This window comes from Sinocyclocheilus anshuiensis, unplaced genomic scaffold (assembly GCF_001515605.1).
Source record: "Sinocyclocheilus anshuiensis isolate Anshui unplaced genomic scaffold, SAMN03320099.WGS_v1.1 scaffold38, whole genome shotgun sequence".
Classification (NCBI taxonomy): domain Eukaryota; kingdom Metazoa; phylum Chordata; class Actinopteri; order Cypriniformes; family Cyprinidae; genus Sinocyclocheilus; species Sinocyclocheilus anshuiensis.
In genome coordinates this window covers 631135-647755 of record NW_015544213.1, presented here as the reverse complement: position 1 = coordinate 647755, position 16621 = coordinate 631135, and the positions used below count along the sequence as shown (strand labels likewise).

General features: G+C 34.3%; 1 protein-coding gene across 2 annotated transcripts in view; it reads right to left on the bottom strand.

Annotated features, from left to right (window-relative positions):
- Positions 1-16621, bottom strand: part of LOC107697135 (protein FAM184A-like) — a 141793-nt gene that overhangs the window by 29345 nt on the left and 95827 nt on the right. For both annotated transcript variants that reach the window (XM_016497787.1, XM_016497786.1), the window contains exons 12-13: positions 5645-5798; positions 4205-4332 (exon numbers count right to left, since the gene is read on the bottom strand). In XM_016497787.1, the coding sequence (XP_016353273.1) occupies positions 4205-4332; positions 5645-5798 (282 nt within the window). The remainder of the gene's footprint in view (positions 1-4204; positions 4333-5644; positions 5799-16621) is intronic.

Below are 16621 nucleotides of genomic sequence, written 5' to 3'. Positions count from 1 at the left end.
CTGTTTTTTTTTCTGTATTTTTGATCAAATAAATGCAGCCTTGATGAGCATAAGAAACTCCTTTAAAAAAACATTACAAGTCTTACTGATCCCAAACTTTTGAGCGGTAGTGTGCATATAAATATATATATATATATATATATATATATATGCTGTATGGGATATAAGTTACGGATCGACATTAAAAACATGACCTGAATCCCCCTGACTATTTCATGTTAATAAACACAATGCATTAGTGTTTTTCATGTTAACATGTTACTTGTGTGAAAGTACCACGACCATGGCCCCTAAAATAATGTAGCTGAGCCTCCTGTATATCAACAGCATGTCAACAAAACATCTGCTCTTCCTGCAGTTGTTGCATTATGTGCTTGGACTCTTTGGTCTTTATTCCCTGACCGCTCACTGGATGTATGTGTGATGTCAATGTTCTGGAGCAGAGCTATCAGGGGTCTGTCTGTGAGATTTTCATTTACACAACTCAAGACTGTGCCTCCAGCAGAACACAGGAGCAGCGCCTGGAGCACACGGCGGCCCGACTCTCTCTCTGACACTGATTATATATTTAGAGTCAGACTTTTTTTTTTTTACAGCTGCACTGTAATTTTATTGTCAGTTCCTTTACTATATATAGTGAAAAACTTTAATAGACCTAACAAGACATTTCATGTAATTTTACAATAAAATACTGTTAAATGTACAGACTTTAAAAGTGAAAAAGAATGTCTTCTTATAATTTACAGCAAAAAACTGTAAATTGACATTCCCAGAATTCCCTGTGAAACATTTAATAATTTTTCATTCAAACAACTGTTTCTTAGTTTTTTTCTAATCATTTATGTACATTGGGGTTTTATGTTGCTAAATGAATGTTTATTGCATTAGTTTCATGTCACGTTTGTTACCTTGATAGTGTTTTGTACCTTCTATCTATTACACTCTAAAAAATGCTGGGTTAAATACAACCCAGTGCTGGGTAAAATAGGGACAAACCGAGCAATTGGGCTGTTTTGACCCAGTGGTCGGGTTAAATGTTTAACCCAACCTTCTGGGTAGTAACCCAACTGCTGGGTCAAAACAACCCAATTGCTCGGTTTGTGATGAGCTTTGATTCATTATGTGGCTTTCTCATCTCTTCTCTCATTATGTGGTTTTTGAAGTGGTTGTCAGTGCATTATAAAACAGATTTTAGTACTTAAATAGGTTGGTATATTAACATTATATCAGTTAATGGAATACAGGTTGTTACTGTAAATTTAAGATGAATCCGTAAAACCTAAAAAGTTGCTACTATATTTTTGCGGTAAAGTTCTGGCAACCACAACTTCCGCTTGTTTACCGCGAATTTCACAGATTTTTTTACAATGTGGTCAAAGATAAAACATGAGAAGCAATTAAATAAACACAGACTTCATAGGATCCAAGCCATATCTATAACATCGGAGACTTGAGGGTGGATTTTTTTTTTTTCAATTGTAACAGTAAGTAACTTCCTAGCAACCATCCAGGGGCAAATATAGTTTGTACTAGTTGGACTATCTAGAAGTTAACCAAGTGATAATCAATACTTTTCAGATTCAAATTAGACCAATATACTTTTTTATGTAACTGAATTTAAAATGTTATGGCCAGACTTGAAAAAAAAAAAAAAAAAGTTGACTAACTTTTAGTTAGTCTAAGTAGTTTATGTAACCAGCCACACAACCGGCCACAGAACTCTCTAGCAACTGCATAGCAACATGTTAAAAAACACTCACATCTTAGCAACCACACAGCAACTGATTTTGGACAAGCAGCCACCAAAATGTGTAACATATAAGCAACAAAACCAAACTGCAAATGAAATATATGCTTTGCCACTATGGTAACAAACAGCTTGTTCTGTAATGCTCAAATTGCGATTTGTATCTTTTATTCATGAATGGCTATTTTTGCCTGGAGTGAGGACGAAACACCTGGATAATGGCAGGGTATTGTTGCATAATGAAACTCGCTTCGGGTGAATAATTGGACTGAAGAACACACATACTCGCACAATGATTTAAATGATCATTATGCTACCATTTCTGCTTGGACATGTTACACATATCAAATCAATTTGTGTTATACATTTTCATTTTAATTTCGCAACTTATAAAGTTAAAATTTGCATGTAATTTACATATTAAGACTACTGTTGGAAATGGCAAATGTAAATTATATAATTTAATTTTCATTTGACTTTTGCAACAAACTGTGCACGTATGGGTAATGGAAAATGTCAATTTAAATACAGAAATACAATGCCATTTTGAATATTGCGTTGCCATTTTGAATATTGCATTTTAAATTGAATTTCTCTACCTATATGCTTCCATAAAAATAGATTTCTTCCCGAAGCCAGCAGTGCAGGTTTTGTTGAACTCCTGAGAGAGCTGAACTACACTGATGCTGTTTTCAGTTCACAGCCTCTCTTTAGCAAAGATCACACTGAGTTTGCCCTTTGACCTCTGCTATTGTCTGTGGGACATTAGGTAAGTTCTCACAAGACAGTTTTGAGCCAATTAGTATTGATATGGTGCTACTAAAATAAAGACCACTGTCACCTGGGGGCGCCGATTTACCAAAAACATTATAATACATATTACAAAGTATTACATAATAATACACAATGCACATGCTAACCTACTGAATTGAAGAGCAAAATCTCATGACTTTCCAGATGAACAGATAAAAATGGAGTGCAAATACACAGAAAGTGCCATTTTACTTCAGTCACAGGCCATTACTAAGATGCAAAAGTGCTTTGCAGTTTGATTCTGCGAGTTTGTGTATGTGCGTTTCATAGACACATTTTAGCCTGAGGTCTGCGTTTAAGACTCAAATTGTACAACCTTTCAGTTGCTTGGCCAACAATCCCATCAGCGTTTCTTTTGTTTAACTGTCATCTTATACATGAGCCAGATGACAAGAGGATTTATTAAGGTCCTTTTCTTTCACAGCAGCCAACTGTTGGCAGAACGCTGTTGATTTGTCCTTTCTTGGAAAAGCATCCACTTACTGTACTTACTGTTAATCTCTGTCTCGATTAAGAGACAATAGGACTGCAGGAGACATTCGGGGAATGATGGGAATACACTGGTAGAGAAGCTAGGACAGTTTATACAGCGACAATACCGAAACTCGCAGATCATTTGTTTATATAATAATTTAAAGTCCCCCTGTAGTCAAATGGTTATTGGTTTGTGACGTAGCAAACCGAGGGCTGTTTCAAACCGCATTTCTGGGTCAGCCTTTGGGAAACTACAGTTTTAAGGAGAAAATACTCAGCAATGGTGTTGATTAATAGATTGGCACATGGTTTGTCTAAAGGCATATTAAAAACACCATATAGACAAATAAACAACATAAAAAACTTGATTTTCACTACAGGGGGACTTAAAAAAGACATAAAATATAAATGTGTACTACAATGTGAATGAATACTAAATATGACTAAAAAAAAGATTACATTGAATCAATGTATTGAATGCATCTACACTACCATTTAAACGTTTTTTTTTTTCAAAAGAAATTAATACTTTTATTCAAAAAGGATGCATTAAATCTGATAAAAGTTTGTGACAGCAAAGGCATTTATACTGTAATATTACAAAACATTCATATTTCAAATAAATTCTGTTCTTTTAACGTTCTATTCATCAAAGAATCCTGAAACAAAAATGTTCCACAGTTTTCCACAAAAATATTAAGCATCACAACTTTTTTCAACATTGATAATAATTAAAAAAATGCTCCTTAAGCAGTAAATCAGCATATTCGAATGATTTCTGAAGGATCATGTGACACTGAAGACTGGAGTAATGATGCTGAAAATTCAGCTTTGCCATCACAGGAATAAATTACATTTTAAAATATAACACCAATTTTAAATTGTAATAATATTTCACAGTATTAAAGTATTTTAACTGTATAAATGCAGTCTTTGCAAACATAAGAGATTTCTTTAAAAAACATTTTCGAACGGCAGTGTGTATTCTGTCAAAAAGAACCACCAAATTAGAGAGGAGGATGGCATTTGATTGAAATGCAAAACAACCAATTACAGCTTTTTGTATGTGACATGTATGGGCAAATCTAAAATGAATGAAACCCCAATAATACACTGTGTGCAAAACATATCCTTGTGAAATATAATAACCCTGCTGTGGATAGAGTTTACCTTTACTCTGCTCTTTTCCAGAGCGTTCTCCAGTTCCTGTTTGGCAGCCATTGTTTCCTGTTGATGGGTTTGACGCATATGTTCAATGGCTGATGCGTGAAGATGGTTCAGCTCGGAACGCAGGGATGCTGAGAGGAGAACAAGAGAAAGAGAGAGACATAGGGAATGAAAAACAAGACTATTCCAGGGAGATGATCTGCTGTCTGGAGCTGAATTAAAAACCATTCATCTCCAACTCTCCCTAAAGCATAAACGTCACAGGTTGAAATGGAAGTGACACTCATTCCTCCACCTGCAATTTCCTGTCAGCGCTCCCTCATTATGCTCCTTTCCAGTTTCTTCCAATGATACCTTATTTCAAAAAGACTGGGCTATAATTAGAGCTGTAGAACTCCACTGGTTTTGCTTCAGGACTTTGAGGTTTTCCATTCGACATCTAGTACCAACACTGCTTAGTGTACAAAGTAAATGCAAACGTACTTTAAATCAAACCTTTATTAATATTACCAACAAAATGCTAAATTATTAACATGGCACAGGACAAATAAGGAAACCTTTTTATTTCCAATTGTCTCTTGAAACTGCAGTCAACAAGTCATTTAACAAAATTATGCAAAATTTTAATTGTTTACTGTATTATTTCTTATTTTAATTTTATTTTTCCCAGCTCAATGAAACCCAGTCATGACGGATATATGGCACATTTTTTTGTGAGCTTTGGGCATTTTGCAAGCTAAGGTGAGCATAAATTGCAGCGTAACCGAGCAACTTTAATAAAACTTTAATAAAACTGAATAAATTAAATTTGAATTTGAACTTTGTAAATCATGCAGTGTTGGACCGCATCATATTTCCAGATTTGCCAGTTGAAATTGACACAGAAAACATCATTTTAATTTCCTGAAACATTGGACAAACCATAAGATACAAAAATATAGTTGCTTGTTTCATCAAATCAATTTAGTTATTTGTAGTATGCAATAATAATAATAATAAAACAATTAAGAAACACCATCAAAAATTGTTGTTCTTTATTTTTTTGTAGATTAAAATAATTCTTCTCTTTTGTTTTGATTTTTATAAACCTAACATACTGATCCAACCTGATTATATATTGATATCATATTAGAATGAGCTTTGGAAATGCATTAAAATCTAAACAGGCATTTCAATTGGGATTTCTTTAAGCAGTGGCAAATATTCAGCTTTGTTCTTTTTTCATCATGACAGCTACTCTCTTGCTGCCACATAAGCCATCACTATGGTAACCCATATAGATATTACAGATATTGACTCCATTGTCTCAGCAAATGGATCTGATTTCATCACTTGCAAAATGATAGTGCAGACATTCTGCCCTAAAGACTGCATTTGACCTAGAGTAAATAATAAACAGGTTCTGAAGGGCTTTTGCAGCGTGTGTGTTTGTGGCTGTTTTACCCAGCATGGCCTTGCCCTCATCCTCCAGTTCGAAGCGGAGGGTCTGCAGCTCTTGCTCTGACTGCTGTTTCAGAGTCTCGATGTTCTGCCTGTGAGCCTCCCGCAGAGTCTGAAGCTCCATGTGGTGCTGCTGCCGTAGCCGCTCCTCAAGCTCCTACACACACACACAACACGACACATGCATTAGTTCATTAGAGTAGACAAATGTACATGACGACTCATACAATCTACATAAACTGTATATTTGACTCATGAAAATATAATAATATGTTCATGTCTCTCATATCACTCATGCACCAATTAGAATAAAAAAAACAAAACACTTTTTTTCATGTGTTGCCCTTCCAGGACACTTTGCGTATAACAGGGGGGGATTGAGATTTTTTTCTTGCCCATTTTTGCTGCTACACACAACAGGAAAATAAATAATGGAGGAACTAGACTCAAGGAAAAACTTCAAATATGATGTTTTACCTTGCCCTTCAGAGCCTTTGTACAAAACAGTTTGCTACTGCTTGCAGTAAAAATGGCAGAGAAATAATTTTAATATATATGGTAAGCATAAACCTTTGGATAGAGGACTAGATGCTCAAAAGTCAAAAGACAAAAACATTACCTGGAAGAACAACAAACCAGTAAGAAAAAAAAAGCTGCATGAGAACTTGTAGTTAAATTGCAGATAAATATGTTAGCTGACACTTAACAGGGGAAAATAAAATATTATTTAATATATAAAAAACATATACTAAATATTTACTTAGACTTTTACATATAATTTTTATATATAAAACGTATGTGATCCTGGACCACAAAACCAGTCATAAGGGTCAATTTCTTTGAATAAATAAGCTTTCCATTGATGTATGGTTTGTTAGGATAGGACAATATTTGGCCGAGATACAACTATTTGAATATCTGGAATATGAGGGTGCAAAAAAAAATCAAAATATTGAGAACATCACCTTTAAAGTTTTCCAAATGAAGTTTTTAGCAATGCATATTACTAATCAAAAATTAAGTTTTTATATATTTACAGTAGGAAATTTGCAAAATATCTTCATGGAACATGATCTTTACTTAATATCCTAATGATTTTTGGCATAAAAGAAAAATCAGTAATTTTGACCCATACAATGGGTTTTTGGCTATTGCTACAAATATACCCCAGCAACTTAAGACTGGTTTTGTGGTCCAGGGTCACATACTGTATACTAACATATACTATATACTTACAATACCATAAATAAGTTAAAATACTTGTTTAACACTTCAAACGTATTAATACTAAAATAAACAAAGTATATTAGTACCTAAATTACCTCCATCTGTTTGCTCAATGACAGAGAGGAAAGGCTTGTAGTAAAAAAACAAATCTATAATTAATTACAAAAGTATTATTATATTAAATATAAAATATAATTCATTATACACAAAAACGATATTCTTATAGTATAAACAAGTTACAATACTTAGAACTTATTAATACTCAACAACAAAAAAAACAAACAAAAAAACACTACACTAAATTCTAAAATAAAATAAAATAAAATAAAATAAAGACCTCCATCAGGTTGCTTAACCACAGAAAGAACAGGCTTCCTCAAACTTAAACCATTAACACTGACCAGTTTAATCAACAAAAAACTGTTAGCTTAGATAGTAAGACCAACCTGCTCGACAACTTGCTCAACCAATGTCAAAATTTGTCAAATTTACCATATTCAGCTAACCTACATTCTTCTGGTGAACTGGATGGCTAGACCAGAACCCCAAAAAAAAACAAAAAAACCTGCATTCTAAGCAGGTCTTTTCAACAAGGTGAATGAGAATTGCAACAGGTGCGTAAATAATGTATTTCTCAAAAATCACAGGAATTATGACTCTATCAGAAGGCACTTAAGCATCTCTGCAAGCTTGTTAAGGATCTTGGATGGTTGCTGTCTAACGCCTAGCCAGAGGAATGCAAATTATAGCACCCTGAATTAGATTAAGAGAATGGAGCTGCTTGAACGCTGGAGATACACTGACATAATGAGGGCTAAGGCAGGGCACCTGCCTCCATTGAAAGCCTCTTTGGAGTCAGTGATATCCAGCAGAGTGGGGTCGGATGGGAGAGGAAGTGAGTTAGGGAATGACAGGGGACACAAATTAGACCAAATGATTCATCAGTAAACACAGACTGCACCAAGCCAGTTGGTAGGAGCGTGCTGGAAACTGAGCCGTTTTAATGCAGAGATCAAAATAAAACAGCTGATGGGGAAGATCAACAGAGCTGAACTGAGACACGGAAAAACATACAATGTGGTCTTGAAGAGATTTGTTAAATATGACTCATTTAAAACCATACAGTCCTGAGCTTTTCTCAAAATATTGCATATTTTAATAATTTTGAATCATATTTTAATCATTTTAATCATATTTATAGATATTGACATCAATTAAAAATGTAAATGGTCAACTTAGCACATACACATATTGGGCACACACACACACACACATTTATTTATTGATCTATATAATACATAATATATAAAATATACTATAAAAAAGTTGCTTCCTTAATTTTAAGTACAATCAACTTAGCTGTGTAAGTGATTTCAACTTAAATTACATTAAATTGACTAAAAACATGAGTTGAATCTGGTATAACATATTTTAAAAAGTAGAAAATTGCTTAACTTTATTTTATGAGTTAAAGTAATGTAAAAACAAGAAATTATGGTGGTGAAGAAGAGGGAACGCAAGGAAGAATTGTTGAAAGCTGGATTTGTGAAAGCATGTGATCACTACAGGTTCAAAGCATCTTTCCCAAGTTCTGTTCCAAAATTGTGAGATGGTTAAAGTAAGGCATTAATTTCACCCAATATTTATGTGCTACTATCTTCTATCAGCTAAAGTTGTGCTAGGAAGTAGTCAGAAAGGCAGCTCAACAAGTTTAAAAACAGAGCAATAATGTTGGCTAATGATACCCAAAAATATTCAGTTTTGCAATTTTGCTTATACTTTTTAACCAATGAATCATTCAAGTTCCATATTGTGTCAAGTGTGTTACTGACACATCTTTTGCTAGCTAAAGAAACATCATGCATCAAACGGATGTGGTGTCAGTTGCGTGAGGTCAAGTTTTCTCCTCCTGCAGCCTGATGGCTCAGTAAAACTGAAAAGGTCAGGTCATTTCTGTCATTCAGACAGCTATCAGGGACACGGCAGCCTGAACTGGACAACACACACATGCTTGAGAAAAACATTCACAGAAGAAATCTTTAATCTGAATGACTACAGCAGTTACACACACACACACACACACACACACACACACACACACACACACAGAGTTGTGATGTTTTTTTCCACAATTCTCTTCCCACTCTAATGTCATAGTGCCATTTTCACCTCCTCAAGTGCTACGAGGATGATGCTACATTCCTTGTGGAAATGAATCTTGAGTGGTACACTTCGCTTCTTTCTCTGCCAATAAAGCTTGTGCATTAATTAGTGAGTTATTTTAGGATTCCACACTCAGGCTGTTTTCAGATTAATGAGAGAATCCCCCGCAAACAGTACAGAAAACAACCCACTATAAATGCAAAGGTTTCATTATATCATATAATGTTTTATTTTATTAGGTTACTATATTATGTTACACTGACTATGTCTTCTACATTAAAGCAATAAGCCAGTGCATTATATCAGTGAATTTATGTTTTAACATTAAAACTATTAAAACATTTCTATTAATTGAAATAAAGCTAAAATAATATATATAAATATTAGTGATTTTGGGGTAAAAGTACCACAGTATAGTGATTTGACCATGGTTAAGGGGTGATTTTGCAATATATATAATATATATATATCAGTGGCGAACTGTGACTTTTTTAACCGGGCATGCTGAGTGATAAGATCAGATAAGCTCTATGTGTCTCTGCATCAGCTAAATTATTTTTTTTATTCACACTGAATAGGAGTTAAAATTCCCACCCGGGTGACACTAATAACAGACCATGCAAAATACCAAAAAATATTTAAAATATTGCAAAGTAACGTTGCAACCTTTGAAACAATAATAAAATCAGAGGAGGACTTTAACTGTAAGCGACACGAGCATACGCAAAACAAAGGGAACAATATGATGTTTGTTATTATTAAAATTTTATATAGCCCACGTTTTTATAAAAAAAAAAATGTATTTACCGCTTAGGCAATAACGTTGACAATAACGTCGTATATCTTCAACATACGTTGTCTATGACCAAAAATGTAAGAAGATATGTTTTCAGTGGACTTTTAAAAGTTGCTTTGCTTGAGAAAACAAAAATATACAGTTACAGTGTTTTTTTTCTTTTGATTTAGTCGAGTTGGTTTTGCATCAAACACAATGTGATTTTCGGCAATCGAGATCAGACAGCAACAGCACATTTTTCCGCTTGGGCTAGCGCTTCGCGAACAGCTTACCTCGTGCATTAAATCTGCCGCAGACCAGCAAATCACTGAGAACGCGCATCAATCCTGACGAGTCATAGCAACAGAGCGGAGGCGAGAAAGCTGCGGAGAATCCGCTCGCCCGGAAGCAACCGCAACTGACGTAGAGTTAAAGACAATTACTGCCGTTTGGCAAATAAATTATTGTACATTCTTATTCCTAACTCTTTAAGCTTTAAGTTACATTTCAAATGACAAGGGATCAACTTATAATCATGTTTAGGCTATATGAATTATCCCGTGAATTTATTCTCTCAAATGGCCTGGGTATGCGGAGCATTCGCAGCTTATATGGACGGAACGCCACTGATATATATATATATATATATATATATATATATAGTCTTAAAAATACATATTTTATTATTTATTATTGGCAAGCAAGTACACAATTTTCTAGAATTTCAGTGTATGCTCTATTAAAACTAATACTCTCAAATACCTAAAGGATGAAAAATAAAGTAGGTTTGAGAAACCCTTACATTATATCCAAAGGAATATACTAGAGGCTGTAGGGGGAAAACTGTGTGATCAATACCATTGAAAGGTGGCTATAACCCAATATGCCTCACCGCTGCCCTATGGCCAGGTGATGCAGGATATAAAATGTCTCTCTCGTGTCTTCTCAAATGAGATTTATTTAGCTTTGGTAGGCGCTTAATGTAGTTTACCCTCTCATAAAAGACTATCTGTTTTCATTCCACTGAAATCTGTTTTTTATGATGCTTTGAGTCAGGACTATTCAAGGACCAAAAAGCTCAAGGACCACAAAACAGGTTCAAAACAGACTCACCAAACTTTCACAGTAATTCTTATATAGTAACAGTCTATGTATGACAAAATGTGCATCAGTGCAGCTGCTTCAAAATAAATTAAAAACACATGATTCGAAAAAGTAATAGATTATAAATACTGTATGTTTGGATGAGTACTGAAGCTTGTTTCAGCCATAGGATAAAAATGAATAGGTAATTGTGACTTTTAATCTCACAATTCTGACTTTTTTTCCGCAACTGTGAATTACACATCTCATCATTTCAACTTTTCTTCTCAGAATTGCAAATTTATATCCCATAATTCAGAGTTCATATCTCGCAAATCTGAGTTTATATCTCGCAGTTCGGAGGAAAAAGTTAGAATTGTGAGACATAAACTCCGATTTGCAAGATATGAACTCGGAATAGCGAGAAATCTTTCTTCTTGCAATTCTGAGGTTTTGTTTGTTTGTTTCTGCAATGGAATAACAAAAAAAAAAAATGTAACTGCAAATTTGACTCATAATGCTGACATTTTTTCTCTCACCTGTGATTTTCTTTTTTTTTATTAGTTTATATCTCGCAAATCTGAGTTCATATCTTGAAATTCTGTCATTTTCTCTAAGAATTGTGAGAAAAAAGTCTGAATTGTGAGATATAATTGAATATTGTGATAAAAAAAAATCTAAATTGTGAAATAAAAAATATCACAATTACCTATTTGATTTTTTATTCCGTCTCAGAAATGGGCTAAAAGGTACAAAAGCTGTCACTGGGGCAGTACCTTTTCAAAAGGTGCACTTTTGTACCTTTTAGGTATTAATACCCAGGTGAAAAAGACGTAGTATTAAAAATATACTTGAAATTCAAGTAGTATGTTTATAATACATTTGTATTCCCAACATGCGTATTTGAAGTGCAATAAAAATATATTGAATTGCATTTTAATATATTTCTAAAAAGTATACTAGAAGTACTTTTGTATTAAATATATGCTTAATTATACTTCTAAGAAATATGCTAAACAGAAGCATACTTTTAATGTATTTATAAAAAGTATACTAGAAATACTTTGGTAATAAATATATGCTTAGTTACACTTTTAAGGAATATGCTAAACACAAGCACACTATTAGTATATTTCTAAAAAGTATAGTAGAAATACTCCTGTCAACAACTTAGGATGGTTGTTACTGTTATCATGTGCAGGTGGTGGAGTAATAACTTCTATTTATGATCGATTCGATGATCATCGATTCGAGATCTCCAAGATGCTGCTGTAACGAACATGGCATCTGATGAATACTTCATTATTTTTTGTTCCTTGTTATTTTCCTCTATTTGATGTTTGATTAATTGCAGGTTTCCGCTTACGTAGTACTCTGGGGTTCCCTATATGCACATGCACGCTCTTCAAAAACTGAACTTTAGGGGTGTGCCTGCCCAGGTGAAAAAGATGTAGTATTAAATGTATTAAAAATATACTTGAAATTCAAGTAGTATGTTTATAATACATTTGTATTCCCAACATGCTTATTTGAAGTGTAATAAAAATATATTGAATTGCATTTTAATATATTTCTAAAATGTATACTAGAAATACTTTTGTATTAAATATATGCTTAGTTATACTTCTAAGAAATATGCTAAACAGAAGCATACTTTTAAGGAATATGCTAAACGCAAGCACACTATTAGTATATTTCTAAAAAGTATAGTAGAAATACTATGTTAATAAATATATTTTTAGTTACACTGTTAAGGGATATACTAAACACAAGCATACTTTTAGTGACTTTTAGTGTATTTACAGAAAACATACCTGTTACCCTTACTTAAGGTATATTTTATGTCTACTTTGTGTAAGAACATAACACTTAAAGTTGTTTCAAAATAATACATTTAATATGCACTTAGTATAGTATTATTTAAATATAGTTAGTATGTCTGAAAAAGCACAATTTAAATATATTTCTTTTTCACCTGGGTATGTACACTTAAGGTACTAATATGTACCTTTAAGGTACCAATATGGACTGTTTAGGTACAAAGGTGTGCCTTTTGAAAAGGTACCGCCCCAGTGACAGATTTTGTACCTTTTTTTCTGAGAGTGTATAGAGGAGCCACATTTGAAAAGAGCAAACTGAGGGCAGAAATAGGAAGCTCTGAAATTCCCAGGTATCTTCACATTTCTTCTCCTTTAGCCAGAGTGACTCATCAGGTCCATATGCTTTCAGCCAGCGTGCTGTCGAGGATGGGCACACATAAGCGTTTTTACCTACTGTGGCAGCTGCGGGATTTTGGCCTGTTCTTTCCGGCCGGGTAAAAAGCACTGCTTGATATCAGCAAAAAGCTTATAGGAGGGAGCTGAGGTGGATCTTTTTGCCTGCTTGAGCGAGATATCAGACGGAGGAATTGCACGCTCATTTTCGTCTCTGACTCTGACGAGACTGACGCTGTCTTTCTCCTCTGCAGTGCTGCCGAACCCATTAGCAGCAGAGGAGCGCTCCTCCGCCTGACTTCAGAAGAGAAATGCTCAATACTGAGACGTTTGTGAGCAGAGAGAGAGAGAGAGATGGTGATGCGGCTGGTGTGAGATATTATCACACTGAACCACTGATAACTAAACAAGTCAATAAATCGGCTCCTGGTGTCGGCACGTCTACCTCAGATAATGGTGCTCTGGAGCAGAAAGCTATTAAATGAGATTTCATAAGCCTTCTGTTTGATCTCCACTCATTACATGAATGAAGCAAGGACATGAAGAGGGTTTCTTTTAATGGTATGCAACTGGGTAAAACGTCTCGGTTACGTATGGTAACCCTCGTTCCCGCCAACACGAAGAGCTCTCCAAAAGCGCGCTGAACTCGTTCAGTCTTCTTCTCTCAGTAGAGTAGTCAGGAGCAGAACGATGTGATCGCTCGGCTCCGAACCGAAAAGCTGAATATGCGCTGCATCTGCTGCCTACTTATACTCACGCTGTGATCAGCGGCAGCTGGATGCAATAATCGCATGCCAATGTGCATTGGCTCGTTTAGTTTACACTCAAAGTAGATGATTAATGAAATTAAACTCATGCTAAAATGAAATACAAACAAATTAATATGTTCATTTCATTTTAGCATTACTTTTTACATTTTTATTTATTTTTAATGATAAGCTAATGCTAAAATTAAATACAATTTATTAATTTGTTAGGCGATTTAATAATAATTAATTGAATAAATTAGTTAGGTGATTTAATAATTAATAATATAGTGCTTTTTATGTTTTCATTATTTAATTGTATAGTTAATAGTTTCTTTAATTATTTATTTAGTGATTTAATTTTGGAATATCATTTTGGAAATAATCTGTTCATAATTAAAGTGGGGAAATCAAGTATTCATTATTTATGGCATTCTAAATCCCTAAATAGCATCACAAGCATCACAAGCGGTCAAGCACCACCAACTTTCACAACTAACATCAGGTTTCTCAAAGGGGTTCATGCAAGTGTGCTGGTAAAAATCAGCTTAAACACAAATTAGTAAATAGCAAAAGATACAAATCAATCAAAAAACACAAAGCCAATGTGAATAACTGAAACGTTAGGTTAGGCTGTTTGATTGAGGGATTTCGTTAGTAGTTTGATATCAGACTAGAGTGCAAAATAGCAGGTCTCTGTGGCACACTGGGTTAACAAAAACAGTTAACCTCTGTGTGTATATTTCCTAATGGCATCACTGGCAGATAAACTAATTCCCTCCATTCTCCATCCATTGACAGCTAGTGGCTGAGGTTCATACTGCCAGGTGTGGCCCTGTCCTGGACAGTGGGGTATATCAGTAATAGAGGTCAGTTGGTGTTATCACACGTAATGTGTTCAGAAACCAGCTGTGACATGGAGCAATGAAATCCATTACACAGCAGTTTGCTGAAATAAACAGTAAATCGAGCCACTGGCATAGCGACAATTTCAACCAGCCAAATTCAGCAAATAAATGCACAGACATTCTGACCATATCCATCAGTTATGGACACTGGGGAGATTTTGTAATATTATAGTATAACAATACATATTTTCTTTTTAAACAAATAAAAAATAAACACATAGATTTCTCTAATACAATTTTTATATGTAAATCATTTATTTAATACTATTATTTTTATTTGTTAAAAATGTAATATTATACTATAACATAATATTATATTTTACTGTTATATTTTATGATTTATATTTAATATTGTATTTATTTACTCTCTCTCTCTCTCTCTCTCTGAAATGTCTTGAATGAGACTTATCCTTCAAAAAAAAAAAACGATTAAGGCATTTGGTTGTCATCAGTGTCATTTTAGTATTATTCATATACTATTATAGTTTTTATTCATATTTTGAGTTAGATTTATTTTTTATATATTTTCAGTTTTCTTTTTAATTTGTGTTTAATCCTTAGTCATTTTGTTATGTGCTTTTGTCAATAAAATCTTTTTATTTATTAAAAACTAATGAAATAAATATTAATATTTAGGTTAATTTTATTTTTGTTTCAGTTTTAGTTGCTTTATTTATTTCCAATTAGTGATTTTAATGCTTCAACTTAAGACTTTTTAGTCTTGTTTAAGTTTTTCATATATACTGCAAAATACTATGAAATATTATATTATATTAATATAATATTATATTATATATCCCCGAGATTGTAAAGGCTGAAAACTCATGAATAATTATATTGGAAAGCTGTCATATTAACAAGTCATATTAAATGATGTGTCCATGACCTAATTAATATTCATAATCTAAGCCGTTGCCCTTTTGTAACATCACTACAAGCCTGTGCAGTCCAACTGCTTCCACTATTTTTTAAAACAGTGAAGTGAAGCCTGTGATTCTGACTGACACTGCATTTGGTGAGTCAATCTCATCTTATCAGCAGTTATTCAAGCGGTCTACTCCCGCTCGCAGCCTTCATCCCCGGGCCTGCGGTGTGGAGCCACTTCAGCCCAGCTCAAGGTAATCATTTCCAGTCAGAGTGAGAGTTTCTCTCCCCTGAAGTCGTCAGGGGCCAGGTACTGGATAAAACAGACATTACAGCCTGTGACAGCAAGCGCTCAGCCATTACTAACCCACAGACAGGAGAGCCGAGAGCGAGCAGGTTATTCCAGGACAGGGGGAAGAGAAGGACCTGAGAGATGTGCTGTGGGCCGAGCTGGATCTGTGGCAGATCTGCCTCACTACTATCAAATCTATTGGGGGACAGAAAGAAGGTCTTGCGGGAGGGCAAACAGGGCTAACGGACAATTTCACCAGTGGAAAAATAGGCTGAAAGGATTCCAGTCAGCAATTGCTTGGCTGGCTCTGTACAAGGAAAGAGCTTGAGCAGCAAATAGAAGTTGGAATGGATGTGGTCTCATGTAGTCAGACTGTTGACAATCACTATAAAGTCTCATCCACAATCCACAAAGACTTAAAATGGATAGTCGCCAAGCAGCAGATACAAATAAAAATGATTTTGGTGAGCAAATAAAACATGTTACACACCAGTGACCAGTGACTGTACAAAGAAACTGTAACAAAATAATCTAACCCTTGCTGATGTAAGTAACACAAGCGATTCATTTAAAAAAACCTTGTGATCGGACCGATATAAACAGATTTGAATAAACCAAGTTGTAAACCAGGTCAGAGAAAATAAACTTTGTAGCTGAATAATCCTATTGTCAATAATCCTACTTTCTTTACATCATATATATATATATA